Consider the following 25,915-nt stretch of genomic DNA (forward strand, 5'->3'; position numbering starts at 1 on the left):
ATCTTACTGCAATCAAATAATGTGGGGTGATATAAGGAAAACTCCTCGTCATTTTATTTTTTCCTTCATTATATTGAACTTAAAGAATTTGTACTATAGCCAAATCCCAGCAGTGTTATTAAGATCTTATTATTAAGATCTTATAATAAATCACATATTATAAAAGAATGGTGATAAAATTATAGATTCCAAACTATGATAACTGGTCGTGCAGCTTATTTGATAAGGACTGATATTATAACATCCAACATCAAATCATACGTGTACTGTTCAAATGTTCATTTACTTGGACGGGAATAGGGAAACATATATGCCCTCCTCCCAAGGCTATCATCGTTACAAATGTCAAACTCCAAAATTTATTTTCCCCAGTCTTTTTTTTTTCTAACGGCGACATGTCACACTGCGCCAACAACTTTCCTCGTATGCTGAGGCCTATATAACTGTTCAATAGACGCTCTGCATCCTTGTAGTACACTCGAAAATGGATTCGTTTAATGGTAATCATCCTTTTTCTATTAATTTGATTCAACAGAAATATTCATTTCCTTAACAAACTTATTCAAAACTCGTTTTTCTTAATTGCAAACATATAATATCAAATAATGTCATCTTACATTCATTATTATTTGATTAATGATCGTGATGTTAAAGCGGAGTCACGTGTTTCGATCGCTTCGGTGACGGCTCGATTCCAACCAACCGGCGGCGGTGTCCAAGTGTACAACGTCCTCTACTTGCCGTCGTTGCAAAACGTGGTGAGCACCAGTTTCAAAGACGCCTCACTCGAGTCGACTTATCAACGATATTCACACTGGCAGCGCCAGAAATCGCTGATTGTCGTCAACGCCATTGACGTTGTTCTCAAAATCATCACCGCCGTGCTTGTTGTAACGCACCAACTCGGGAATTCCCCCGGGACCCATGTCAAATGTCCTACGTCGTCCGAGTGCTACTACAACAATTCGTCGGGTTCTAATCAATCACAAGTAGAAGATGAATTCCCAACTATAACTGTGATTTCTGCGTCTGGTTTGATTCTACTGAACCTCGTGATTTTTTCGCTTACCGTTTGTTGGAAAAGTTTCGCTCGTAATTACCTTCACCTGGCCGCCCTGGCCACTTGGCTCCTCATGAACTTTCAAGGTAAACAAATTGAGAATTTAATTCAAAAAAATTTTTCGCGCCAGTTTATCACAAATCGCTACTTGTTGTAAAACAAAAGTATCTGGGTGTTAATCCATTCCATTGTTTGTGTGTGTTGATTAGTTTATGTAGGTCTGGCCTTTGAAGAAATTGGTGGCACCGGCGTGCAACTTACCTCGCACATGGTGTGGTACATCTTATTCATCATATTCGCCACTTACGTCATGTTGCCCTTGCCACTTTTATGGGCCGTGTTAGCGTCTGGAGCTTCAGTTGTTATCCACCTTATCACTTTCCTTGTGTTGGTCATTATTAATCCGTCGTCTCCTTGGGAGGTAATGTATAAAGATATCCTTGTTCAAACAATATCAACAAAACACAAATCCTGTCGACTGCTGTCAATCAAAATCAATTTTCATCGATCACTCAACAGAACGAACACTGCATTGCGGTCAGCAGCTGCGCCGATTTGGTCCTCTACATCGCCATGAATTTCGCCGGATTGTACGCCAAATACCTGACGGATCGGGCCGGAAGGAAAGCCTTTGCCGAGACGTGGCGATCCTACGAAATTCGACTGAAAGCAGAAAGGGAAAATGAGAAACAAGAAAAGTTGCTATTATCAGGTCTGCGTGTGTGTTTAAGATTATTTAAAAATTTCGTACAATCATCTGAACTGCTGTTTTACAGTGTTGCCACCATTTGTGGTTGCGGAGATGAAACGATATTTCGAGGAAGAGGACAAAGTCGAAGTCAATCGCAACGGGAGCGTCGTCGTTCCCAAAGTGGTGGAAGCTTCGATAGCGGCGGCCGTGGCCGTCGTCGCCTCCGATCCCGTCCCGCAAACCTTCCACAAGATTTTCCTCCACCATTTCGACAATGTCTCCATTCTTTTCGCCGATATCAAAGGATTTACAGGTGAGTGTTTTTTAAAAAGGAAATGGATTACCGAGTGGATTACTCAATTTTGATTTCATTTTTATTCTATAAAATAGAATTGGCTAGCAAATGTACTGCGCAGGAACTGGTTCGAGTGTTGAACGATCTCTTTGCCGAATTCGACCGAATTGCCGAAGTAAATTTGTTTCTTTTTCTTTTATTACGTCATTATTTTTAACCCAATAAGTTCCTATAATGAAAGGATAATCACTGTTTGAGAATCAAATTGCTGGGCGATTGCTATTACTGCGTTTCTGGGCTACTGGAAGCTCGATCCAATCACGCCGACTGCTGCGTCAAAACGGGACTGGAGATGATTAAAGCCATTCAATTCGTGCGCCAGAGAACTCGGGTGTGTTATTGCATTAAACCATTTTCATTATTAGGCTACACACCCATTTGAATCCTCGTTTGAATCATTTAAATATGTAGGTGGAATTGGACATGAGGATCGGCATTCATTCCGGCTCCGTTCTATCCGGCGTCCTTGGCGTCCACAAGTGGCAGTTCGACGTCTGGTCGAACGACGTCACCCTGGCCAATAAAATGGAATCGGGTGGCCTTCCCGGGTATGGTTAAATGATTCGCCAGTTATCGATCACCTATATACACACGTGTGTTCCTATTTCATCCAGGCGGGTCCACATATCAAAGGCCACGCTCGATTGTCTCGTCGATACTTACGAAATCGAGCCAGGCTACGGCGCCACTAGGGACGCCTATTTAAAGGTAAGAATCGGTAATAAATAACCTATAAGGAATTATTAATTGCGAATCATGACATGCGGTACTACCGCTCATTGCGGACATTTAGGAACACAAGGTGGAGACTTACTTGATCGTCGATAAGCAACACGTGAAGCAACGACTCAAACCTAGACGACAGAGTCTTCGTCAACTTGTGCTGGAACGTCGGTCCAATACTTCTTATTCGAAATTTGACATTCAGAGGGGGAAAGAAGAGGAGCTCAACACAATCATAAGGAATCAAACAGCTGAGAATAGCCTCGTTCCAGTGGCTTCTAAAAGACTATCCATAGAAGAAGACTCGATCATCTTGGACTCTAACCGACCACTGCCCAGCTTCAGGATCACTATTGACGACGTTAATAATACTCAATCTGACAAAGTATGCAGAGTTTCGCTTGAATTGTTTTTCAAATTAAATTTTTATAATTTTTTGAACAGAATGAAGATCAGATTTCGATTGGCGACATCTCCGACGACGATGAGTCTCCACATCACCTGCAACTTTGCGGTGCGCCATCGTTGGCCTCATTGTCTTCCGCCAGTGAGTTTATTCCGTATCCAATGAGTTCCTCATTCCGGAAGGATCGCCTTTCCATCGACAGTGGCAGCTCACAAAGAGTCTCGATTGAGATCCCAGTTCAAATGTTGAGCCTTCAAGAGGAAGTGGATCAAATCATCGATGATTCAATCGAAATGGATTCCATCAAGCAGATTCGTGACCAACATGTCCATCCTTTGACTCTACGATTTTTGCTGCCCGACATGGAATCCACCGTAATGTTAATTTTTATTCTTATCATTATTACTATTTTAATTGTAATTATTTCATGCCGTTTTTAGTTCAGCAATATGCGAGAGAACATTTACAAATCCAACGCCTTCAGCGTCTTTATTATTTGGATTCTGCTAGCCGCTTCATTACTCATTGCAATCCCGATGTAAGTATGCCTATACCATTTAAATTCAATTCATTAAAAAAAGAAAACGATTTCTAATTTATTTGGGGCTTTGATTTAAGGACGGTGGGTTTATGGGTCACCGCAGCTTCGGCGACCATCATATTAACAGCGGCAGTCATTTTGGCGGTGGCAGAAGAACTACCTTGGTTACCTGCCATTTGGATGAAACGAGTTTCCAATAAATTGACAGAAAACCGGACCCTGCGCAACTTGCACATCTGTTTCATCGTTGGCATCATCTTCTTAGCCACTATTATTAATATGGTAAAAATAAAATAACCAAATTTCCATAAAATTCTGCGCTTATATCCTCTTTTGTTAATTGTTTTCCAGGTTTTATTTGCGGACTACATGACACATCTCCAAGTGCCGGTCTACCATCTGGAGAGTCAAAAAAATTGGTCAGAGTCATCTCAATCGAATTTCACTTTTACTTCCGCTTTGAATGAGACCAGCATTGTAAAAGCGACGTGTCTGCTACCTCAGTATCAGATGTACACCTGGGTATTGGCCATGGTGTGTCTGGGTACATTTCTCAAATTGAGTTACATCATCAAATCAACCGTTCTACTTCTGATGGCCATCGTTTACACGATTCTGATGACGGTAGTTTACCCGGAAGTCTTTGGTGAGATTCAGGTAGACGTTTTCAATTATTTTCTATTTTTTATTGAATTAAAAAAAAAGAGGTTTTATGTATTTCCAGGGAGACTTTGAGCTGTATGCGACGGAACGATGGTCTATGCTGGTCCTGATCCTCCTCTTCTTTTACGTTGTGGGTTACCAGTCGCGATTGGTGGAAGTGAATTCCCGGCTGCACTTTCTCGGCAAGCAGCAAGTGGATCAAGAGTTGAATGACATTTCCGAAACGCGGAAATACAATACCCAATTGTTGAAAAACATTCTACCCGACCATGTGGCGAATTATTTTTTGGCAACCGAATCCAACCAACGGAAAAATGATGCAAGTATTCCTATTTGATTGATCTTCTTCTTGTAATTTGAATAACGCGCCCTTTTTTTTATACAGGATCTGTTCTCGCAAGCTAAAGACGGTGTAGGTTGCATGTTTGCCAGGTATGATTATTCATTACTCAGCCTAATTAATTATCGATTATTAATTACCTTGATTTGATAGCATCCCCAATTTCAGCGATTTCTACTCGGAGGATTTCAACAAAGGAGAGGAATGCATCCGCTTACTCAACGAAATCATAAGTGGGATCATTTTATTACTGTCAGATTTCCATTCCAGGGATTACAATTAATATTTAATTCCAATAATTAGTTGATTTCGACGAACTGCTAGACGATAGCCGGTTTTCTTCTGTTGAAAAAATCAAGACCATTGGCTCTACTTACATGGCCGTCTCTGGACTGGTCAATCCAACCGAGTGCGACCCAACAGCTAATAACGTAAGCTATATTAATAACGAGCAAATACATTTTAAGAATTTAACTAAATCCTGATTTTACCAGGGAAACCAGCACGATGAATATTGGCATCTTACAGCTCTGACGGATTTCGCAATGGCTATGAAAGACCGTCTGGACGAAATTAATCGCAATTCTTACAATAATTTTCAACTGAGAGTTGGTGAGCTGATTATGTGTAATACGCCTAAAAATTACTAACGGTTTATTTGGCGTACGTCGAAATTAAAGGTCTAGCTGTTGGTCCGTTAGTGGGCGGAGTCATTGGCGCTGGTAAACCCGTGTTCGACGTTTGGGGCAACACGGTGAACGAAGCCTCACGTATGGATTCAACCGGTCAAATGGGCAAGATTCAAGTCACCCGCGACGTCTACCAGGTAAAGCTCATTATAGAATAAAATTAATCCTTTTAAAACAAAATAATCCTGTGATATTGTTTCGAAACAGATTCTGTCTGAACGAGGATACAAGCTGCAGTCGCGTGGTTTCGTTCAAGTCAAAGGCAAAGGTCAAATGGAGACTTACTTTGTATTGGGCAAAGAAACGAGTTCGGCAACGGGAGTCGTCCGACAGCAGACGTCCGTCCGAAATTCATGGGCCGCCGTCGTCTACAGAATGGCCTCCCGAAATCACTCGACAACTGCGAGGGCGACAACTCGACGAGAAGTTGGACCAACTGCTGCTGCCCAAAAAACCGCATTCTCCCGATTGAGAACTTTCCCGACTAGACCACCCCGCCCACACACGACAAAGCCTAATTCAGGCGGGTTCATTAAGGCTGGCCTTCATCCAAAGGGTAGGGAGAACACTAGCCATGTTGTCTCGCCTTTAACCAGACCATTTTCTGCACGATAACATTCTTAGAACTTGGAAAGCTTCTGCCACCAATCGCATCTTCCAAATAGTCGACTTAACCGAGATCCAGTTAAACCGGAGTTGAGAGCAGGCCCTGGACATTCTTTGCCAATGAATAACGTTGGGGTGAAATCAAACAGACGACTTTATTCCAGGATCACACGTTGAAATGCTTAATATTTATGTGTAAATTAATAATTGGGTTGATACAATCAAGCATGTATTATGTGGCGCCTATTTTTATTTACACTTGGTTATTTTCCAGTTCGTTTGAAATGTCAAATGTGTTATGTGAAGCGGAAGGTCTTATTGTGGCGGTCTTAGAGTAATTATCTGTGTGGCAGGGAGGCTCAGTGCAATTTGATAAAGATTAGATACTAAAATAATCCCGATCCGATCAGCGGGTGTCGAGTGCGGGTGAGAAAACCGCTTTGATCGTTTTTAAGCGGTTTGGATTTAGGCGGGAAGTCGAGTCGATTAAACATTTCAATCGATATCTTAATTTGTGATTTAGTGTCGTCTGCTAAAATTTAAAAAGTTAAGGTAAATGTGTCATTACAAAAATGTGCTCGTCTCGAATCGTCTTCTCCAACTTAGCTCGTGGCTCGTGACTCATCTTTACAGAATAGCTTACGACACAATCCATGCTGTTGAGTAGGTAAATAAAACTAAGAATAAAAATTGAATGATTGTGGGAGCTGAAATAGAAGAGTTAAACCTGTCCCAAATAAGTTGTGAAATGTTAGTTCCAGGCCTAGCATTTATCATGTAAGGCTGTTGATGCATGGCAGTTTGTTTGCAATGGCACCTTTTTCTTTGTGCAGATTTGAGGCTTGCTGAGCCAGCTATCATAACAACATGATAAGCTCATGGTATTACCCTGTCATGAGCTACAATCTAACTATCATCGCTAAGATGTTATGTTTTATGTTTCTTTTTGTTCCTGCGCCATGCTAGATACTTTAATGATGCATGATTTTCATTAATGCAGTAATACATGAAAAAACTTAAATTCTCCTGTTTATAAAAAATAAGGGTTTACCTGCTGTCTCATTTTTAACTTTCCTGACTTTGTGGTTTCTGCCAATATTGTTTTGTAACCCATTTTGTTATTATTTATTTAGATAAACAGGATCCAATTGGATTGGAAAAATTCCCCTTTCTTTGAATCTGTCCTTGTGTACACTGTACACCCATGTGAGTGTGGGTGTATTTACGAGGACCCCCTTTTTCCTATATCCTGGCTAATTCATTTTTACTGCGGATGGATGGAGTGGAGCACTTGTGGAATCCTAGTCGTACTTTCCAGGCTTAAAGGTAGGGCAAATGTATCACTATTCTTCCTCTTTGACTGTTTCTATGACGTATAGTACGGAATACGATTATTATCTGATTCGTGCTGATTGAAACTGTTTTCAGTGTGTTTGTTGACTCAGTTAGGGTTCATTAAAAAACTCAATTGTGAAACGACTGCAGATCAGGCCCTGTTTTGTGCCCCACAACTTTGTATGTGCTATGTGGGTCTAAACAATCAAATTCGAAAAATATGTTAACCTTTAATCAATTTAACACAAGCTTAAGTAGGCCTATGACCAAGAGGGACCTGCCGCCACACCGGCATATCTTATCATCGTGTAAGTTAAATTAAGCTGACGACAATGATTATAATGTACAACTGGCAACAGATTACACAACCACTGATTCGTATTCAAGATATCGTGAAGGAGGGAGGGCGGAGAGGCGGGTTTAACAAGGACCAAGAGGGTAACCTGATAAGGTATAAAAGTGTTCATAGCGCCAATGCGGTTTCATTTAAACAGAGAGCGATGCGGCGAGAATACTTTGGCACATCTTAACAATTGTCTCCCGTGTTTGGTTCAGTCCCGAAAGCTTCTACACTCCCAGGTAAATTTTTTAAGACAACAATCAATTTGTCCCCGTGTAGTTTTATCTTTTAGTATCGAATGTGTATAAAAGTCATAGTAAAATGAATGTGGAACTGTATCATTGTTTTTTTTATCAGACTGATAAAAATCAAATGCTGTTGCTTTAAGCAGCTCGTACTGGTTGTTCACTCACTTTCTCTTTGTCTTTGCAAAATATAGACGGACATACGTACCAACGGAGCTGTAATGCTGCAATATGACAGGAGCAAAATTCTAGGGAACGGCACATTTGCTACCGTCTTTTGGGGCACTTGGAATGGAGAGGCCGTGGCCGTCAAACGAATCGAAATGCACAAATTGAATAAAAGATTCAAAGACAGGGAAGAGGTAGCCATGCGACAAATGGACCATCAAAACGTCCTAAAACTCAAGGAAGTACAGGAAAATATGGATTTTAAGTACTGTTAATAACATTTTGTCTCTCCGCAGTGCGTTTAATCATTTCTCTAAATTATCTAGATTGCTAATTTTAGAACTCTGCATGGGAACGGTGCGTGATTACGTCAACGACGTTAACGACGAGAAAAAGTTCAATCAAAAGATGCCGATCGAGGTTGAAGCGCTGATACAAATGACCAATGGGCTGGCTTACATCCATTCCCAGCATTTTGTCCATCGTGATATCAAACCGGAGAACGTCTTGATATCCTCCTCGTATGTGTTGAAAATCTCTGACTTTGGAGTCAGTAAACCCACACAGCCGACCGGAAGTTTCTCAGTGACTAGTGGCCCTCAAGGAACGAAAACTTACTTTGCTCCGGAATATCTGCGACTAGAGCATCAAGAATCGGAGGAAAGAAAAAACATCAAAGCGGACAAATCGATCGACATCTTTTCTTTGGGCTGCCTCTTTTTCACTTACATAATGAGAAAGGGTCCTTACGCTCACCTGTTCGCAACCCCAGGAATGCAGTTCAATTCCAAAGAAAACTACGACATTGACGTCACTAATAATATACTCAAGGACAAAAAGTTTCTGGAAAAGAACGGTAAAATTTAATTAGCCAACGTTTTAGCAGTAGTTTCAATTATTTGTTTTGGTTTAAGGACTATCAAAGGGACACTACGCGTTTAAAATGATTGACGGAATGACCAAAGCCAAGTCTGAGGATCGCTGGGGCTTGGACGAAAAAAAATTTGGTTCCAACTCTCAGACAGTTATTGAAACTCTGAAACTAGAACAACGACGTCAAAATGGACCGAAGCAGACCGTAGTGTAGAGACCCAACATAATTTTTTTTAAATAACAATTCAACTCGCATAATCTGAAAATATAATAATTCAGTGGCCTCACAGTGTGCTATCTTAATCTAACGTTTTATCACCTATCATGCTTTAAGGTCAAATTTAGATGTACAATTGTAAAGCTTTCCCTATTAGATAAGATTGATATCTAGTCGTCGCCTAGTACTGTAATGCTTTCTAATTAGATGAAATCGGAAAGGAGAAAACGGAGGAATAAACGCTGCAACGTTGTGCGGCTCTGAAACAAGAACATCCGAGAACATCGACATGAAAACATCTGAATCTGCAGGTAATTTTTACTGTCTAAACAAATAATTCATCATAATGCGAGTGATTTGCTTTCTGGACTAGAGATTCTAGAAAAAGTCTTACAGTATGACAGACAAAACATGTTGGGGAGAGGCACGTTTGCAGCCGTCTTTTCGGGCACTCTGGATGGACAGCCGATCGCCGTCAAACGAATTCTCCTATACAATTTGAATAAAAATTTCAAGACCAGGGAAGAAGCTGCCATGAGAATAATGGATCACCCGAACGTTCTGAAACTCCTGGACGTTAGAGAAGATGCCGATCTCAAGTGATATTTATCAATTCTACTCTGAATAATTTTCTATTATGACCTTATTCAATATTTGTAGGTATTTGATACTGGAAATTTGCATTGGGACTGTCCAAAATTACATTGACGGTGATGAAAAGCTTACCGGTAAAATGCCGTCCGAGATTGAAGCTTTGTGGCAAATGGCCGACGGGCTGGCTTACATCCATTCCAAAAATATTGTCCATCGAGATATTAAGCCAGACAACGTGCTCATTTCTTCCTCGTTCGTTATTAAAATCTCCGACTTTGGCGTCAGCAAACCCACCCAGCCAACCGGAAGTTTCTCTACAAACAGCGGCGCCAAAGGAACCAGGATCTACTCTGCTCCGGAGTATCTGCAACTGGAAGACAAGACCCTCTCCCCGGAAGAGAAGAAAACCATCAGAGCGGACAAATCGATCGACATCTTTTCTTTGAGTTCAATTACATAACCAAGAAAAGCCCTTACAATCATCTGTTCGCCACCCCCTAAAAGCAATACTACTCGATTGACGATTTCACCAGTGACATCACCACCAACATCCGCAGCGGGAAAATTTTTCTAAAAGACATAAGTTAATGCCTTCATTTAAAATGGGAAACTGTTGAAATAATTTCTTTGCTTTTAACTTTCAGGACTACCCAGTGGGCACTACGCTTTAAAAAATGATTGACGGAATGACCAAAGCCGATTCCAAAGATCGTTTGGGATTGAATGAAAAGAAACCTGGGTCTAACCCTGAAACAGTAATTTAAATTCTCAAGAAGGAAATGAAATAAATGTGACGCAAATTGAAATTAAGGAAATAAGTACACTGGAAACCTTTAAATAAGTACCGTAACCTTTTGACCTTTGTTTTCGATTTTTTTTTTTTACAAATTTTACAATCGGCGACCTCACGAATGCATTATGTTTGGATTTATAGAACAATCGTAACCCGGGAAACGTTGCGTGCCATCCGTGCGGCGGACTCGGCGGACCCGGCTTCCACATGTGTGCGTCACACTGTATACCTGTCTCCTGCCCCTTAATAAAATACTCTCATTTATGAGATTGGCTTTCAAATGCCTTGAGAGATCATGAAAAAATTACCATTCAGCCATACCCATAAGGGTATTTCTGAATTCGAGTAATCGATAGGCAGCCATATGCAGGGCAACGCAGGTACTGGAATAGAATTCCCTGGAAATAGTGGACAGCGGAAAATCAAACGGATAACTTGATCGACAAATTCGTGGTGGTCAGATGCTTGACGAAAGCCAGCACGTGAAAATGAGAGCGACAATGGTGCTCCCAGTGTTTTACGTGCTGCTACATTCCCTCGTGATTGCGAGTTGTGATTGGAAAGTCGGAGGTGTCCCCGAAGGTACTGCCAGTCAACTACCAAAGCCGCGCAATTATTTACAAGGAAAGGAATTGCAAATCGTTGCAGGCCATGTAAGTTCATTTGATATCTGTGACAATTATTCCACTGCTAAATCAATCGATTATAAGATAATTAATAATTTGATAGTTTCCACCACCGATTGTTATTTCAAGAAATTCTTCCGGACAAGTAATTGGATATTCTGGCGTGTTGGTTCACCAACTCCTCTATCTGTCCCAGAGGTTAAAATTCACGTAAGTAAAATCAGTATCAGATTAAGTTTAAACTATTAACGTTATTGGTGAAAATGTTCAGGTACAAAATATTTCCAGCGGCGGTTAACACAAATGGAGTCAAAATCAACGGAACTTGGAATGGCATAATAGGAACCCTTCTAAGAGAAGTATAAATATTAGCGAATTTTCCATTGTGTACATGATGTTAAAATACCTGATTTCTTTTCTAGGAAGCCGACTTGGGTCTAGTGCCGGTAGCTATTTCTCTAGAACGGTACCAAGCTATTGACTTTTGCGGATTGGTTGGCGGGGACTTCACTGGCCTTTTAGTCAAATATCCTACCTCTGCCGTTTCCTATACTGCCACCATCGACGTGTTCACTATTGGAGTAAAACACCCAATTAATTAACTAATTTAATTTCTCTTTCACTTATACTAGCAATTGTTTAAAACAAATTGTTACGGCTGTAGACCTGGTTCGGATTCATAATATGTGCAACCGTTATTGCCGGATTTTATCTCATACTGACCTTCATGGCCAAAAAATTACTCGAGTCTCTGGCACTTGTCGAACGTATCGCGGCAAACTCCAGAGTCGTTGCAAACGGTAACTTTTGTTAACCTAAATATCAAATTAATACGTTTCAGCGCTAAAATTGTAATTTTAGAAAGTTTTCTGTGTGTTGTGTATGTATTCAAAGGAGGAGGCTCTCGATTCGGCCAGTGGTCGCAACACCTTCTACTCCTCACCTGGAGTCTGGTAGCTTTCGTCTTCGTCAAAACCTACACTTCTACTTTAACGTCCCATTACATGTCGACGATCTACAAAAGTCCGGAAATCAATACCTTTGCAGACCTGGCAGCTTCTACAACCTACAAGGCAACCGTCGGGGTCGGATCAATCCAAGAAATTGATCTATTGGTTATTTTTATAACTCTTAAAGTGGAACGTGATTTAGCGCTTATCGTTTTAATTTTTTTGTGGGATTAATTCTATTTTCAAGATGGCAAAGACGGGGGATCTGAAACGCGTTGCTGACAATCTCAGCAAGTGTCCAGAATGCAGGAAATTCAGCTTGGACGAACTAGCCTTGCCCGTTTTAGAGAAGGACCACTATGTTGCGATAACGGTAAAATTTTTTAAAAGATATATTGCTGCTCAGAATTTACTTACGATTTGTTTGCCATTAGCCCACAAAAGTTGGAAGAGCTTTAATGCAAAAGTATTCGTCCGAGAGAGGCCACTGTCGCCTCACAATGGCGAAAGAATTATTTTCGTGGAAGCCCATGTATTTTGCAGTTCCAAAATCCAGTCCTTATCAGGAGGAAATTAATCGAGAGTAACTTTAATAAAATAAGTCATAATTTTTTTTATTTGAATAATTTCAGAAATGACTGGACTAGGTCCTTATGGTTTCATGCTGCTGGACTACACGATTATTGGTATTTTAAGCTTGAAAAGTTTCCACGGCACTGCCAGCTGAATTACAACAACAAAGGAGTCGTGACGAAAAGATCCAGTAGAAGCCGACTTAAACTTCAGCAGTTTTACTTGCCATTTTTAATTCTTTTCAGTGGTTTCATGCTGGCCATCGTCCAGTTTTGTCGCGAAAGATTTATTCATTCTCGATGAGGACTTATTTTCCTTTACAAGATAAAAGATACTAAGATAGTATGTATATCGCAACACTCCGTTATTTTTAAATACTATAAAGTAAAAAGGACTACATAAAACTTTAACAGTTGTTCTTTGATTCTTGTGTAAAATTCAAAATTTGTTAATTATTATTACTGTAAGGTATATATAATCAGTTTAAGCCTTATATTATATATTCCGTGGTACAGGTTGTTTACTGGTCTTAAGTTGGAGTCAAATAAAGACAAAAGGAAGGATGAAGTTGTATTCTTCTTTCGATTTTTGAAAATTTACCACCCTGACAGCCCCCTCCCCAAGTCCACCGTTCAAAGTATAGAGGGGGTTGGTGTAGCAGAAATCGCCGAAACAAACAGACGACACCACCATTCTGTTAAACGTGGTCTGTGCCTCTGGCTACTGGCTGGGCTGTTTAGTGTTTGATGTAATCAGTAAAACCGTAAAACCTAGCAATCGCTTTGAAGTGAATTGATAACTTGTGTATGTACCAATACATAAGGTATTTTAGCTTTACTTGTTGCTTATTAGTTAGTTTAGAGTTCTTTTTGCCTTATTTAGATTTGTTTTCCATATTAAAATATTATGATTCCGATGTTATTCATGCATATCTCATCACCAGCACGTCCAGTTGTTCCTGAGACTGCAGCTCCTTGTGTACATGTACCTACTTTCTTTACTTACGGAAAAACAAGACCTAGAATGTGCTTAAACATGATGAATCTAGGCTGGCAGCTATGAATGTCAAGGTATGAGGATTACATTGGTGTATTTTACGCAGTCATGTTTCATGATTCTGGAACAGGTGTCATTCTTGTGAGGATCTTCAAAAAGCTATTCAAACAACTGTATCTCAGTCGTGAATATTTTGAAGAAATGGCGTCCATCCATCAGTTCAAGGAAACCAGATTATGATGTTGGAACTAAGCTAAGCTTCTATAAGGTATTATTTTTCTAGATAACATTAAGTTTTTGTGATCTTAATTTATGCTTTTTGCTTGCAGGACTGCAACAGATATGGCATGCTCAATTTTCCCGAAAGAAATAAGAGAAGATGAAGAGAAGAAGATGAGAAAAATTTCAAGCTTATTCAAAATATTGTGGACCAGTCTTGAGTCAGTCAGTCATGGAAAGTCTTGAAAGGTATAAAGTTGTCAATCTTACCATGTTGGAACCCAAATCGTAACGCTGGAATTGTGCATGATACCGTCTTTCTTAGTAACAGATTCCTTCCGCTTCCCTTGAACAATGTACTGGATCGTCTTCCGGCGAGTCACAAAAATGTATTAGTCACCAACTGGTCACCAAAGACATTTTCAAACAATTTAACGTCACCATAATCGGATACTCACACAAGCCGAGTTCCGGTGCACCTGGCTTTCGTTTCCAACGCAACATGTTTGCGTTTCACTTAAGAAAGAAATATCCACCTTTTTCAGAATAATTCACTGGAAACTATATTTTTCTGATGAGAAGTGAGCGATAGCGAGTGACGCACAGCGCGCAGATCCCACATCTGTCGACGCAAGTGTCCATTCAAAGAAAATAAATTCTAAACCTGCAAGACGCACGAGACATAACGCGCGTATTTTTCTAGCAAGTTTGAAAGCTCCGAAATCGCTCAACCGTTAATTAAAACAGACTTCCACAAATTCAGAGCTGGCGCTGTACAACTTTGCGTTTACGTTATGTATCGAGAAAAACTGAAGCAGCTGCGGCATCCTCTCTGCGGTGGGAAATTCAGAACACTTGCTTCAGCACTTGAAGGTGGAACTTCAGCTATATAAATGACCATTTATTTAACGTTGGCAACTCATTTCGGGACCTGGCACTTACTGACGAGGACATGAAACTACACGCAATTTTTGTCTCAGTGGCCGTTTGCTTCGCCATTATCGGGGTAAGTCAACTTGTGCTTTTAATAAATGTTATAAGGCGAATTTTTCTGTAGCTAGTACTTTGGTATTATTTTATTTTATGGTGCAGTTGTAATATTCTATGTGTAATGTTCAATAGGAAGCGGCAGTAACGACAACGAAAAAAATGACAACGAAAAATATAATGACAACGAAAAATGTAATGACAACGAAAAAAATGACAACGAAAAATGTAATGACAACGAAAAAAATAACGACAACGAAAAAAACAACTACACCTGCGCCAGCAAACCAATCGTATAAAGTTTGTAGTGACACTAATTCAACTTCGGCCAGTGGGTCCGTTCAACCTCTAGGTGGACTAACACCGAATACAACAGCAAGAACCTGCAACTTTAATATTAACGCACCGGTCGGCCAGCAAGTTCAGTTGACCTGCTGGGCCGTCAGTCTTTCTACATTGAATTTGAGCCAAGCTGGATTTTCACCAGTAGTAATAAATTCACTGACAGTAAGCGAATCATTTTACATTCGTAGATATCTGTAAGAATTATGATTTCAAGTGACAGTAATTTTAGTAATTTCTGAATTTTCTAATTTAGTTTAACAATGTCATCGATATTTTCCAAACCGGGGACTATATCGTACCAAACAGGGTTTACACTTCTAAGAAAAATACGTTTTCTATGACATATCGAGTCGTCAATGCAAAGGACTTCTTTAATTGCAGTTGGACAACAATAACAGCGCCAGCGTCGACAGCAACGAACTTCAAATGTAACAATTATTCTAAATTTATTTTGTTTTGTTCCAATAGGAACCATATAGTTGATGTCCTTATATTTCATCACATTTCAGGGTGTCGTGATGAGCAGGCATCAGCGGGCAATGGGGCCATTTCAACCATTCAAGAGATAAATACCAATGACGATTGGTATAGAGTGTGTCCTTTCTTCATCAATTCTACGGCTGGTCGTCTAACGCAGATGTCTTGCTCGGCAGTCAGCGCTAAATCACTTTTACCCCTTACAACTGTAAGACAATTTATCTCAATAATAGATTTGTTTATAAATCATATATAAATAATATATCTTAAACAAACTTTAAGTTCGAAGGAGCTTTCGTTATGAGCTTTATGACGTGGCTACCGTACGTGAACAGGTTGACTGCAAGTGGAAGTCGAGCAGATTTGCTCGTTCGTTATTATAAAACTGACCAACTTAATTGTCAATGGAAATCGATAACCCCATCCTCTACGACTACATCAGACGCCAACCGTAATAATGAATTGCAAGACATTTTGGCCAAAATGTTCATTGATTAATGACAGTTGTTGTACTTTAATTTCAGTTTGCCTTCGTGGACCTTCGACAAACTCAAACGGAACTATCCAGCAGCTAAGTAATCTACCGTTATCAGCTGGACAAACGAAGTGGTGTCTTTTCTCTATCATCGTACCTGCCGATAAGAAAGTTCAGGTGTCATGCTCCGTCGTCAATTTGGTTTCAGAATACAGTTATTTGATGGTGAGTAATAATTAATGATCGATTAAAGACCACTATCGTCTAGAACATTCACGAAAAAGATTTTGACTTAAAATTGAAGTTTGACGGAGTTACCGAAGTACCTACTCCCTCTACTGGCTTGTTGCCAACTTTGAACAGGATTTATACTTCGATCAAGAATCGAATAGACGTAGCGACTTCTTATATGAATGGAGACGAGTTTACTTGTAAATGGAACACAGTAACAATCTCAGCGACGACGCCATTTACTCGTGATTACAATTTTCAATACGGTTTCGTTCATCAAGATTCGCCTATAAAAAGTTTGTTTGTATTTCAATTTCAGTTTGCATTCAGGGAGAGACAACGGTGGCAGGGTCAATTAAATCAAATGCGGTAGCAACGGCTTTTTCTAGAGCGTGCCGCTTCAACATCAAGGCACCTTCGAGCAAGCGCGTCAAGATTAACTGTCCGACCGTCAACAGCCCCGATAACGTAAAGCATTTTCTTTTTAAAAAAGGGGAATAAAGATGTTGAGCCATGTGTGCTGGCTTCTGCCGTAATAGTTGAAACATTAGGAATTAAGACAAAAGTAGAAAAGGAAAATCTAATTCTTATTTGTTCAACTTAATTTACAGATGTTATTGCAATATGATGCGTTCGGTAACAACAATACCCTGGCATCGCCGATGGTCGCCCAAACCAGTTATACATCAAATAGCAATGAAATCGTGCTATTCGCAGTTTTGAACTCTGTCATGTTGAATTGTACGTGGACATTCGTTTAAATTGCGATGAAGACTGGACTTGCGTTATCATCTATGAATTGCGCAGTTTTGTGTTGACCTTTCTCAATTTCTCCGTTGGCAAGACTTTGTTAAAAAAGAAAAATAACAAAAAATTTTAAAACACTATAATCAATAAGACGACCGTATAGATGAAGGGGAAACAATTCAAATTGATGTATTTGATTTGTTACTCCCTGATGAGAAATTCTTTTCGACAGGACGTACTGATTGATATAAAACCAATTTATCAAATAAATTTTCGTCAATTTAATTTCCATAATCATGGTGCAAGGCATTGAGTTCAATATATACTTGTTTATCAAACAGCTATAGGTTCTTTTTCTCGAAAAATGGACGTACGCTCCTATACCAAATACGAATGCCTAATATTATAATTTTTTTACAATCGGTCAAAATTAGTGAAAACAGTTGAGTCATAATTTTATAGGGTTGCTGTGAATGTTTCTACAGTGTTGTGCTGACTAAAAAGATGTCGCAGTTATTCTGACCTCAATATAAACGAAAGAGGTGCAACGCACATACTAGCATTTAGTCGTCGTGCATTCCTTCGCATGTATTGAGTTTGTGTGACTCATTTTTCAAATTTTCGTTGCACATGCTCTAGAACCACTACGAACTAGTGCAGCACTAACCACATTTTGTACAAGCTGTGCGTCTGGTTCGAAACGACAGTTCCACACTTCCACTCATCTCGTTGGAAAACCTTGTGGAAAACTGTCATGTCATACAGATTTACAGGCAAATGGATTTTTATAACAAGATTTCATTGGCTTGTATGTGGCAGTGCCACGTATGAATATAGTTAACTATACCAATTGTCGCTATAATAATTTATCTGAGCATTCCTAGTCGTCCTTTCGTGGCAAAAGAGGAAAACGAATATCTCTAAACCGAACCAATTTTTTCTCCCCCCCAAAAAAATTTATTTGAAAACTCGCGCGATGAAAATCCATGATGGCGGTTAAATTGGCGGGAATGGGTGAGGAAAGAAGCAAGATGGTCGTCGCGCGAATTTGATAAAACAAAGACGTTTGATCTTCAAAGGAGGTCAGTATTTGTTGACACTTCCGATTGCATAGTTCACCCAGAGTGATAGAGAGTACTCTCTATCACTCTGGTTCACCCAAATAGGCAAATATATTTGGTGTGTGGCTTAATCTTAAGTGTTTCACTATCAGTCGTAATTAACAGTGAGTCATAATTCATAAACTCGTAATTGGTCATTTATAAAAGCTCTAAATTTCTAGCGGTGAAAAAAGTCTGAGCTGTAACTTGTCGCAACTATTTTGACCTCAATAAAAGTAAGAGTGGCAGCGCACATGCGGAATACATGTGCGAGACATTTGTGCCTGTTTCATATTCAAATTTGCTTTAGTGCATGTATTTATTAGAAGCCCCACAAAAGCTTTCTACTGTGAATTAGTGCAGCACTGCAGTGTCATTACAACCAGACCTCTGCTGTATGGCAACCCAAGCTCTGTGTCTGTTTCAAAACTTCAGCTCCACCCAGCTCTTTTGAAAAACTATGACATATCATCAAAACTGATCTGGGAATGCAGCTTTCCTCTGCCTGTTTCCCTAAGCTTCCATTTTGAATGCAATATGTATTTAACTATATACCTTGCTGTTTCACTGACAATTCTTCAGAGCATTTTTTGCCACCCTTTCGATAAGGTTCCAAAATGAAGTTGTCCCTGATTTTCTTTTTCATCATTTGCTTAGCAGTCATTGCTGTGGTAAGAATTTGTTCCACAAAGAGAATGTATAAGACTATGTATTATTATTACGACTCGTATTATTTTTGTATTTTTCTAAATTGCGTAACGTTTAACCTGAATCTCGTTTTAACCGGTGTAGAAAGCCCAGACAAAAACAACTCTCAAGTCAACGACGACTAAGAGGAGCGTTACATCTACAAAGCCCAAACTGACAACTTTAAAATCAACAGTAAAAGCAACAACAGTAAAGGCAACAACAGTAAAGGCAACAACAGTAAAGGCAACAACAGTAAAGGCAACTACAGTAAAGGCAACAACAGTAAAGGCAACAACAGTAAAGGCAACAACATTAAAGACTACGACCCGCAAGACAAACGGTACAACGATGACGACCAGAAAGCCTGTTACCACAACAGCCCCGGCTATAAAATCCTATAAAGTTTGCCGTGACACAACTTCAACAGTGGCTAGTGGATCCATTCAGCCCTTAGACGGGCTAAAGCCGGTAGCAACCGGACCGCCGAAGACCTGCACTTTTACCATCACTGCACCTACAAACCATTATGTTCAGATGTCTTGCTCGCTTGCAAATCTGACTGTTACATCTATTTTCTTCAATACTTCATCCTCATCCACATTTTCAAGTTCATTGATAGTAAGAAATCTAAATTTTAGAAACGTTTGCGACATTTCGATTAACATCCGTATGGTTTGTTTAGTTGGACGGAACCCTCGACATTTACTACAATAACATAATCGTACCAAATAGGGTATATACTTCGTACAAAAATCAAATGACTGTAAATTATCGAGTGCTCAACGCAACAGACAAATTTGATTGCAAATGGACAACAATTAAGGCGCCCACGACAACGAGAGATTTCAAATGTGAATTAGAATTGTACCCCTTGGCAGTTCTCAATAATCGCCGAAATATTTTGTTTTAAATTTTTAGGGTGTCAAGAGAGTGAGACGAATGCAACCAGTGGATCCATTCAAGCTATACGTGAAACTTTGAATGGAACAACTAACAAGAACGTAGCTAGACTTTGTCCATTTTTCATCAATTTACCACCTAATGGTCAAATCCAGATGTCGTGCCCTTTCAATTTTTCATCTGAAAATGTTCTTCTATTGACAGTAAGAAATAATTATATAACTTCGTTTCTGTAATAATGTATTAAAATTCATCAGTTTTGCCACCAATTTTAATAATAATTAATATTAGGCCTTACAATTTTTTAATGTTTGACCCGTTTGAATAGTTCAGATCTACCAGTGATTTATATTTCTTTCAAGCTAAATTCAACAAGACTGCAACAAATAGAAACCAAGTAGATCTACTACAGAGGTATAAAATTACAGATACTCCAATTGTGTGTAATTGGACCACGACAGCATCCACCACGGCGACTACGGATTTCAACAGTAATCCCTATTATAGTTATTAAAGTAATGCATGGTACTTAATAAAATAATCAATACGTAGACTGCGTTCACGTACAATCAACGGCCAAAAACGGGACCATTTCATCAATAGCCAATACGACTGACTCAAACATAACTTGTTTATTTTCCGTCTTCGCTTCCGTTGGTCAGCGAATTCAGATATCTTGTACAAATGTCAGCTTATCACGTCTTGACAGCAGTCTGATGGTAGGTGTATTAAAGTTAAATTTGCAAATTAACGGATTAGCAATGCTCGCACATTTTTAGTTATCCGAACACGGTGAACTGACGGGAGTGCCATACTTGAACGATGTTTACACGTCAATAAGCAATCGATTAGATGTTATATCTGTGTTGAACAAAGGTGATTCGTTTCGATGTAACTGGACAGTGGTAACAATCCCACCAACGACTAATTTCAAACGTAATAGTTTAGTTGCAGCATAAAAGAAACGCTTTGTCTGTTATAAATTATAATTAACAAGTTTGCGAATATTTTGTATCATCTATGTTTAGTATGCCGAGATGGAGAAGCAACAATAGCCCCTGGAACAATTACATCTCTTAGTAATACAACAGTAGGAGCCCCCTAGGATCTGTCGCTTTTCGATCGTCGCACCTTTGAATAAACGGGTTCGATTGTTTTGCCCGGTCTCCAGCATTCCGATTTCAGTGAGTGTTTCTAATTGCTTATTCAGAGTACTTTTCCTCTCCTTTTCCAAATATCAACGTGTAAATTTTTATCTTCGGTTTAGTTGTTTGAATTGGACCCCTTCATCTCGACTATCGTTGAACCAGCTATCGTCAACACGGTTTACACATCAACGGGAAATGAATTTAAATTGTTATTGGTAATTAAGAGCTCATTTGAGTTTAATTGCACTTGGACGTTCGTGTAAGCATGTTTGTATAACGGTCCTGGAATGTGTGTTTCCTTCAATAATTGTCAGAAATTAATGACGGGAAAAAGAGAAGAAAGCGCAGAAAAGATTTATTGTCAAAGTAAACGACTATATCCCAACCACTAAATTTAATACCTTGCAGGCCGTACTGATTGATTCACCAAATATTCCTTCAATTTAATTTTCTTCAATTTAATTTTCTTATTCATGATACAAGGTTTTCTCTATTTCAGTAGTGTTAGCTAGGTTTCTACCCTTCATATGCCTGTGTGAGTTCAAAACGCTTGTTGTTATGAGCAAGTTTTTACTTTAGATATTCTTTCTCTCCAGTAGCTACATCCGCAAAATATTATGTTGTGACACAAGTAAGGAAATATGTTACAATCAATTGGAAATAAAGCAAGTCATGCTTATAAGTAAAGTCTTTTTTTGCTACTTAACAATCTATGATTTTGGACAATTTATTTTTCTTCAAATTATTTTATGCAAAGCATGGACATGCTCAACTTAGACTTGATATTGCTTTATCACGGAGTGTCATAATTCATCGATCGTCTCTTGAGAGTACTGACTTGGGAATTATTCTTCATTGTCGAAGTTTACGTATACAACGAGACTAGTTATGACTAGTTCGTGCGGAACGAATCACAAAATTTGAAACTTAAAAATCCATATACTGATTAACATTTTTCCTATTTATTGATTTGCCCTATATTCAAATTATTTTTCGTAATCATGTGTTTGGCCCAAATTTCCCCCTACCCCTACCCTATTTTTATTTTTCAAATTTTCTTTTACTACAACAACCTAGCTTTATAGTTTAAATAATTTTCAATAATATTAAAACCGACCGCATAGATGCAGAGAAATCAATTCCAATAACCGGTGAGAAATGTTTCCTGGCATGCAAAAATGAAACGAGTTTTAGTTGGATAATAAAAATAAGTCCTGTTTTGGCACGAAAAATAAATTTGCAATCTTATCTTTTTTTGGGCCAAACATATGTAGATGTGTCAAAATTTGAAATTTCAATTAAAAAATTACTTGTACGCCGCTGTACAAATATTCAAAAATTCAAATTAGGTTTTGACTTCCGTTCTCTTTTGAAAACCCGCGCTATGAAAATCCATGATGGCGTCTAAATTGGCGGGAATGGGTGAGGAAAGAAGCAAGATGGTCGTCGCGCGAATTTGATAAAACAAAGACGTTTGACGACCTTCAGAGGAGGCAAGGGATTTGTTGACACTTTTGCTCAAATTTGTCTGTGACTCTGTGTACAAAAGCAACAGTACACCACAGAGCACAGTCCGAACAACATATACTTTTACTTGTTAGTTGTTCTGTGGCTTTATCTTAAGGGCTTAAGGCTAATTCCAATCGTAATTAACAGTGAATCATAAACTCGTAATTCGTCATTCTAAGCTCTAAACCTTTCTAAATAGCGATAAAAAATGGAACTGTCACTTGTCGCATCTATTTCGACCTAAATAAAGGGAAAAGTGGCAACGCACCTGCGAAATACAGAATTTGTCATCATGGATTCCTTCTCATGGATTGGATTTGTACCTGTTTCATATTCAAATTTGCTTTAGTGCATGTATTAGAAGCCTCACAAAAGCATTCTACCGTGAATTAGTGCAGCACTGCAGCCAGACCTGTGCGTCAACGTACGTCAACCTGAGCTCTGCGTCTGTTTCGAAACTTCAGCTCCACCCAGCTCTTTCGAAAACTATGACATATCATCGAAAGTGATCTGGTAAGTGGTAAGGCACTTTTCCTCCACCTGATTCCATTAGCTTCCATTTGCAATGCAATATGTTACTTTAGCTATATACCTTGCTGTTTCGCTGACAATACTTCAGAGCATTTCTTGCCACCATTTCGATAAGGTTCCAGAATGAAGTTGTCCCTGATGTTCTTCTTCATCTTTTGCTTAGCAGTCATTGCTGTGGTAAGAATTTGTTCCACAAAGAGAATGTATAAGACTATGTATTATTATTACGACTCGTAATGCTTTTGTCTTTTTCTAAAAAATAACGTAACGTTTAACCTGAATCTGTAGAAAGCTCAGACAAAAACAACTCTGAAGTTAACGACGACTAAGGCAGGCGTGAAACCTGTTACCAAAACAGCTGCCTCGGCTGTTAAATCCTATAAAGTTTGCCGGGACAAAACTTCAACAGCAACTAGTGGATCTATTCAGCCCTTAGACGGGCTAAAGCCGGTAGCAACCGGACCGCCGAAGAACTGCAATTTTACCATCACCGCACCTACGAACCAACATGTTCAGATGTCTTGCTCGCTTGCAAAACTGACTGTTACATCTACTTACTTCAATGAGTCACTCTTATCCACATTTTCAAGTTCATTAATGGTAAGAAATCTAAAATTTAGAAACCTTTGCGACATTTCGATTAACATCCGTGTGGTTTGTTTAGTTGGACGGAACCCTCGACATTTACTACAATAACATAATCGTACCTAATAGGGTATATACTTCGTACAAAAATAAAATGACGGTAAATTATCGAGTGCTCAATGCAACAGACAAATTTGATTGTAAATGGACAACAATTAAGGCGCCCACGACAACGAGAGATTTCAAATGTGAATTAGAATGTGTACCCCTTGGCAGTTCTCAATAATCGCCGAAATATTTGTTTTAAATTTTTAGGGTGTCGAGAGAGTGAAACTAATGCAACCAGTGGATCCATTCAAACCATACGTGAATCAGCTTTGAATAGAACAACTTACAATAACGTAGTTAGACTATGTCCTTTCTTCATCAATTTACCACCCAATGGTCAAATCCAGATGTCTTGCCCGTTCAATGCTTCCTCTCAGAATTTTCTTCTGCTGACAGTAAGAAATAATTATATAACTACGTTTCTGTATATGTGTGTTAAAATTATTCAGATTTGACACTAATTATAATTATAATGATCATTACTAGGCCTTTATTATTTTTTTTTTATGTTTGCTCGTTTAAATAGTTCAGATCTGCCAGTGATTTTTATTTCTTCCAATCTAAATTCAACAAGACCGCTACAAATAGAAATCAAGTAGATTTACTGTCGTTGCGGAAAATTACCGATACTGGTACTCCAATTGGTTGTAACTGGACCACGACAGCATCCACCACGGCAACTACAAATTTCAAGTGTAATCTCTATCCTACTTATTTAAAACCCAAAACAATGTATGGCACTTTTTTTAAATTCAATATTTAGACTGCGTTCACGTACAATCAACGGCCAAAAACGGGACCATTTCATCAATAGCTAAAACGACTGACTCAAACATAACTTGTTTATTTTCCGTCTTCGCTTCCCTTGGTCAGCGCATTCAGATATCTTGCACAAATGTCAACTTATTACGTCTTGACAGCAGTCTGATAGTAAGTGTATTAAAGTTAAATTTACAAATTAACAGGTCAGCAACACTCACACATTTTTAGTTATCCGAAAACGGTGAAATCGTTGCAAGGCCATCCTTGAACGATGTTTACACGACAATTACCAATCGATTAGATGTTATATCTATGTTAAGCAAAGGTGATTCGTTTCGATGTAACTGGACGACGGTAAAAATCCCGCCAACGACTAATTTCAAATGTAATATTTCAGCTGCAGCACTTTAGAAATGCTTTGTCTGTTCTAATTAAAAAGTGTTTTGAATATTTCGTGTCTTCTATGTTTAGTATGCCGAGATGGAGAGGCAAAGGTAGCCCCTGGATCAATTACACCTTTTATTAAAACAATAGTAGGAGGAGAACCTAGGATATGTCGCTTTTCCATCGTCGCACCTTTGAATAAACGGGTTCGATTGTTTTGCCCGGTCTCCAGCATTGATATAACAGTGAGTAAATCTATTCTTGTCTATTAGCACTTTTCCTGTTCTTTTGCAATTTCAATGTGTAAATTTTATCTTCATTATAGTTGTTTGAATTCAAACCCTTCACCTCGATTATTGATATATCCGTCGTCAACAAGGTTTATACATCAACGAGAAATGAAATGAACCTGTTATCGGTAATAAGGAGCTCATTTGAGTTGAATTGCACTTGGAAGTTCGTGTGAGCATATTTGTATAACGGTCCTGGAATGTGTGTCTCCGTCAATAATTGTCGGAAATGAATGACGGGAAAAAGAGAAGAAAGCGCAGAAAAGATTTATTGTCAAAGTAAACGACTATATCCCAACCCCTAAATTTAATACCTTGCAGGCCGTACTGATTGATTCACCAAATATTCCTTCAATTTAATTTTCTTATTCATGGCACAAGGTTTTTCCTATTTCAGTTGTGTAGCTAACCTCTATATTCCTGTGTGAGTTCAATAGGCTTATTGTTTGTTATGAGCAACAATTACTGTTTTTCCTTTAGATTTTCTTTCTCTCACAGTAGCTACATACGCAAAATATTATGCTGTGACACAAGTGTAAGGAAATATTTAATAATCACTTGGGAATAAAATAAGTTATGCCTAAGCAAAGTATTATTTTTCTTCTTAACAACCTGTAACTTTTGACAATTTCAATATTCCTAA

The 25,915-nt window shown here is 38.9% G+C and overlaps 6 protein-coding genes across 14 annotated transcripts in view; 5 read left to right on the forward strand and 1 right to left on the reverse strand.

Annotated features, from left to right (window-relative positions):
* LOC124343657 (F-box-like/WD repeat-containing protein TBL1XR1) overlaps positions 1-25,915 on the reverse strand; it is a 393,640-nt gene that overhangs the window by 11,607 nt on the left and 356,118 nt on the right. The window lies entirely within an intron of this gene.
* Positions 364-6,298, forward strand: LOC124343581 (adenylyl cyclase 78C-like). 2 transcript variants are annotated; one of them, XM_046796953.1, is made up of 22 exons: positions 364-500; positions 655-1,146; positions 1,270-1,481; positions 1,580-1,772; positions 1,837-2,064; positions 2,142-2,221; positions 2,288-2,437; positions 2,518-2,654; positions 2,721-2,814; positions 2,900-3,214; positions 3,274-3,609; positions 3,676-3,773; positions 3,854-4,058; positions 4,128-4,433; positions 4,501-4,758; positions 4,825-4,871; positions 4,933-5,012; positions 5,083-5,210; positions 5,274-5,391; positions 5,460-5,605; positions 5,676-6,024; positions 6,093-6,298. In XM_046796953.1, the coding sequence occupies exons 1-22, from the start codon at positions 485-487 to the stop codon at positions 6,131-6,133; spliced, it is 4,029 nt and encodes a 1,342-aa protein (XP_046652909.1). In that variant the 5' UTR covers positions 364-484; the 3' UTR covers positions 6,134-6,298. The 2 variants fall into 2 exon arrangements, with proteins under 2 accessions (XP_046652909.1, XP_046652908.1); XM_046796952.1 differs by having other exon boundaries at positions 5,676-6,298.
* Positions 6,648-13,344, forward strand: LOC124343667 (glutamate receptor ionotropic, delta-2-like). Of its 6 annotated transcripts, none has more exons than XM_046797083.1 (19): positions 6,648-6,741; positions 7,208-7,400; positions 7,503-7,717; positions 7,797-7,988; positions 8,189-8,427; positions 8,489-9,018; positions 9,077-9,563; positions 9,626-9,851; positions 9,913-10,429; positions 10,491-10,687; positions 10,781-11,292; positions 11,369-11,475; positions 11,537-11,624; positions 11,688-11,846; positions 11,930-12,065; positions 12,160-12,380; positions 12,463-12,588; positions 12,650-12,798; positions 12,863-13,344. In XM_046797083.1, exons 11-19 carry the CDS (start codon positions 11,101-11,103, stop codon positions 13,089-13,091), a joined length of 1,407 nt encoding a protein of 468 aa, XP_046653039.1. In that variant the 5' UTR covers positions 6,648-6,741; positions 7,208-7,400; positions 7,503-7,717; positions 7,797-7,988; positions 8,189-8,427; positions 8,489-9,018; positions 9,077-9,563; positions 9,626-9,851; positions 9,913-10,429; positions 10,491-10,687; positions 10,781-11,100; the 3' UTR covers positions 13,092-13,344. The 6 variants fall into 6 exon arrangements, with proteins under 6 accessions (XP_046653039.1, XP_046653040.1, XP_046653038.1 ...); XM_046797084.1 differs by lacking the exon at positions 7,503-7,717 and having other exon boundaries at positions 7,769-7,847; positions 7,904-7,988; XM_046797082.1 differs by lacking the exon at positions 7,503-7,717 and having other exon boundaries at positions 7,769-7,988.
* Positions 14,862-17,605, forward strand: LOC124343647. 2 transcript variants are annotated; one of them, XM_046797061.1, is made up of 10 exons: positions 14,863-15,009; positions 15,126-15,165; positions 15,235-15,497; positions 15,589-15,763; positions 15,845-16,020; positions 16,095-16,263; positions 16,337-16,512; positions 16,592-16,763; positions 16,838-16,986; positions 17,130-17,605. In XM_046797061.1, exons 1-10 carry the CDS (start codon positions 14,956-14,958, stop codon positions 17,277-17,279), a joined length of 1,524 nt encoding a protein of 507 aa, XP_046653017.1. In that variant the 5' UTR covers positions 14,863-14,955; the 3' UTR covers positions 17,280-17,605. The 2 variants fall into 2 exon arrangements, with proteins under 2 accessions (XP_046653016.1, XP_046653017.1); XM_046797060.1 differs by having other exon boundaries at positions 14,862-15,009; positions 15,126-15,497.
* On the forward strand, positions 18,910-21,767 carry LOC124343653 (location of vulva defective 1-like). The gene is made up of 9 exons (XM_046797068.1): positions 18,910-19,036; positions 19,158-19,673; positions 19,738-19,906; positions 19,974-20,158; positions 20,284-20,446; positions 20,508-20,674; positions 20,735-20,891; positions 20,984-21,139; positions 21,223-21,767. Exons 1-8 carry the CDS (start codon positions 18,983-18,985, stop codon positions 21,058-21,060), a joined length of 1,488 nt encoding a protein of 495 aa, XP_046653024.1. The 5' UTR covers positions 18,910-18,982; the 3' UTR covers positions 21,061-21,139; positions 21,223-21,767.
* LOC124343651 lies at positions 23,197-25,856 on the forward strand. Its single transcript, XM_046797065.1, has 9 exons — positions 23,197-23,320; positions 23,432-23,743; positions 23,808-23,976; positions 24,044-24,231; positions 24,363-24,531; positions 24,600-24,766; positions 24,827-24,983; positions 25,070-25,227; positions 25,308-25,856. The coding sequence occupies exons 1-9, from the start codon at positions 23,267-23,269 to the stop codon at positions 25,446-25,448; spliced, it is 1,515 nt and encodes a 504-aa protein (XP_046653021.1). The 5' UTR covers positions 23,197-23,266; the 3' UTR covers positions 25,449-25,856.

Source organism: Daphnia pulicaria, chromosome 6 (genome assembly GCF_021234035.1).
Source record: "Daphnia pulicaria isolate SC F1-1A chromosome 6, SC_F0-13Bv2, whole genome shotgun sequence".
In the NCBI taxonomy this organism is placed as follows: Eukaryota; Metazoa; Arthropoda; class Branchiopoda; order Diplostraca; family Daphniidae; genus Daphnia; species Daphnia pulicaria.

Bases quoted from the DNA above. Each gene is read 5' to 3' on its own strand.
- LOC124343581 (XM_046796952.1), top strand. The intron at 1,147-1,269 runs GTAAACAAATTG...TGTGTTGATTAG, and splicing joins GCTCCTCATGAACTTTCAAG to TTTATGTAGGTCTGGCCTTT. The intron at 2,815-2,899 runs GTAAGAATCGGT...GCGGACATTTAG, and splicing joins CTAGGGACGCCTATTTAAAG to GAACACAAGGTGGAGACTTA.
- LOC124343667 (XM_046797083.1), top strand. From the start codon at position 11,101: ATGCTTGACGAAAGCCAGCACGTGAAAATGAGAGCGACAATGGTGCTC. The intron at 12,381-12,462 runs GTTATTTTTATA...TCTATTTTCAAG, and splicing joins TCCAAGAAATTGATCTATTG to ATGGCAAAGACGGGGGATCT. The intron at 12,589-12,649 runs GTAAAATTTTTT...GTTTGCCATTAG, and splicing joins ACCACTATGTTGCGATAACG to CCCACAAAAGTTGGAAGAGC.
- LOC124343647 (XM_046797060.1), top strand. From the start codon at position 14,956: ATGAAACTACACGCAATTTTTGTCTCAGTGGCCGTTTGCTTCGCCATT. The intron at 15,010-15,125 runs GTAAGTCAACTT...AATGTTCAATAG, and splicing joins TTTGCTTCGCCATTATCGGG to GAAGCGGCAGTAACGACAAC. The intron at 16,764-16,837 runs GTGATTACAATT...TTTCAATTTCAG, and splicing joins AGCGACGACGCCATTTACTC to TTTGCATTCAGGGAGAGACA.
- LOC124343653 (XM_046797068.1), top strand. From the start codon at position 18,983: ATGAAGTTGTCCCTGATTTTCTTTTTCATCATTTGCTTAGCAGTCATT. The intron at 19,907-19,973 runs GTGAATTAGAAT...TTAAATTTTTAG, and splicing joins GACAACGAGAGATTTCAAAT to GGTGTCAAGAGAGTGAGACG. The intron at 20,159-20,283 runs GTAAGAAATAAT...CCGTTTGAATAG, and splicing joins AAAATGTTCTTCTATTGACA to TTCAGATCTACCAGTGATTT.
- LOC124343651 (XM_046797065.1), top strand. From the start codon at position 23,267: ATGAAGTTGTCCCTGATGTTCTTCTTCATCTTTTGCTTAGCAGTCATT. The intron at 23,977-24,043 runs GTGAATTAGAAT...TTAAATTTTTAG, and splicing joins GACAACGAGAGATTTCAAAT to GGTGTCGAGAGAGTGAAACT. The intron at 25,228-25,307 runs GTGAGTAAATCT...TCTTCATTATAG, and splicing joins TCTCCAGCATTGATATAACA to TTGTTTGAATTCAAACCCTT.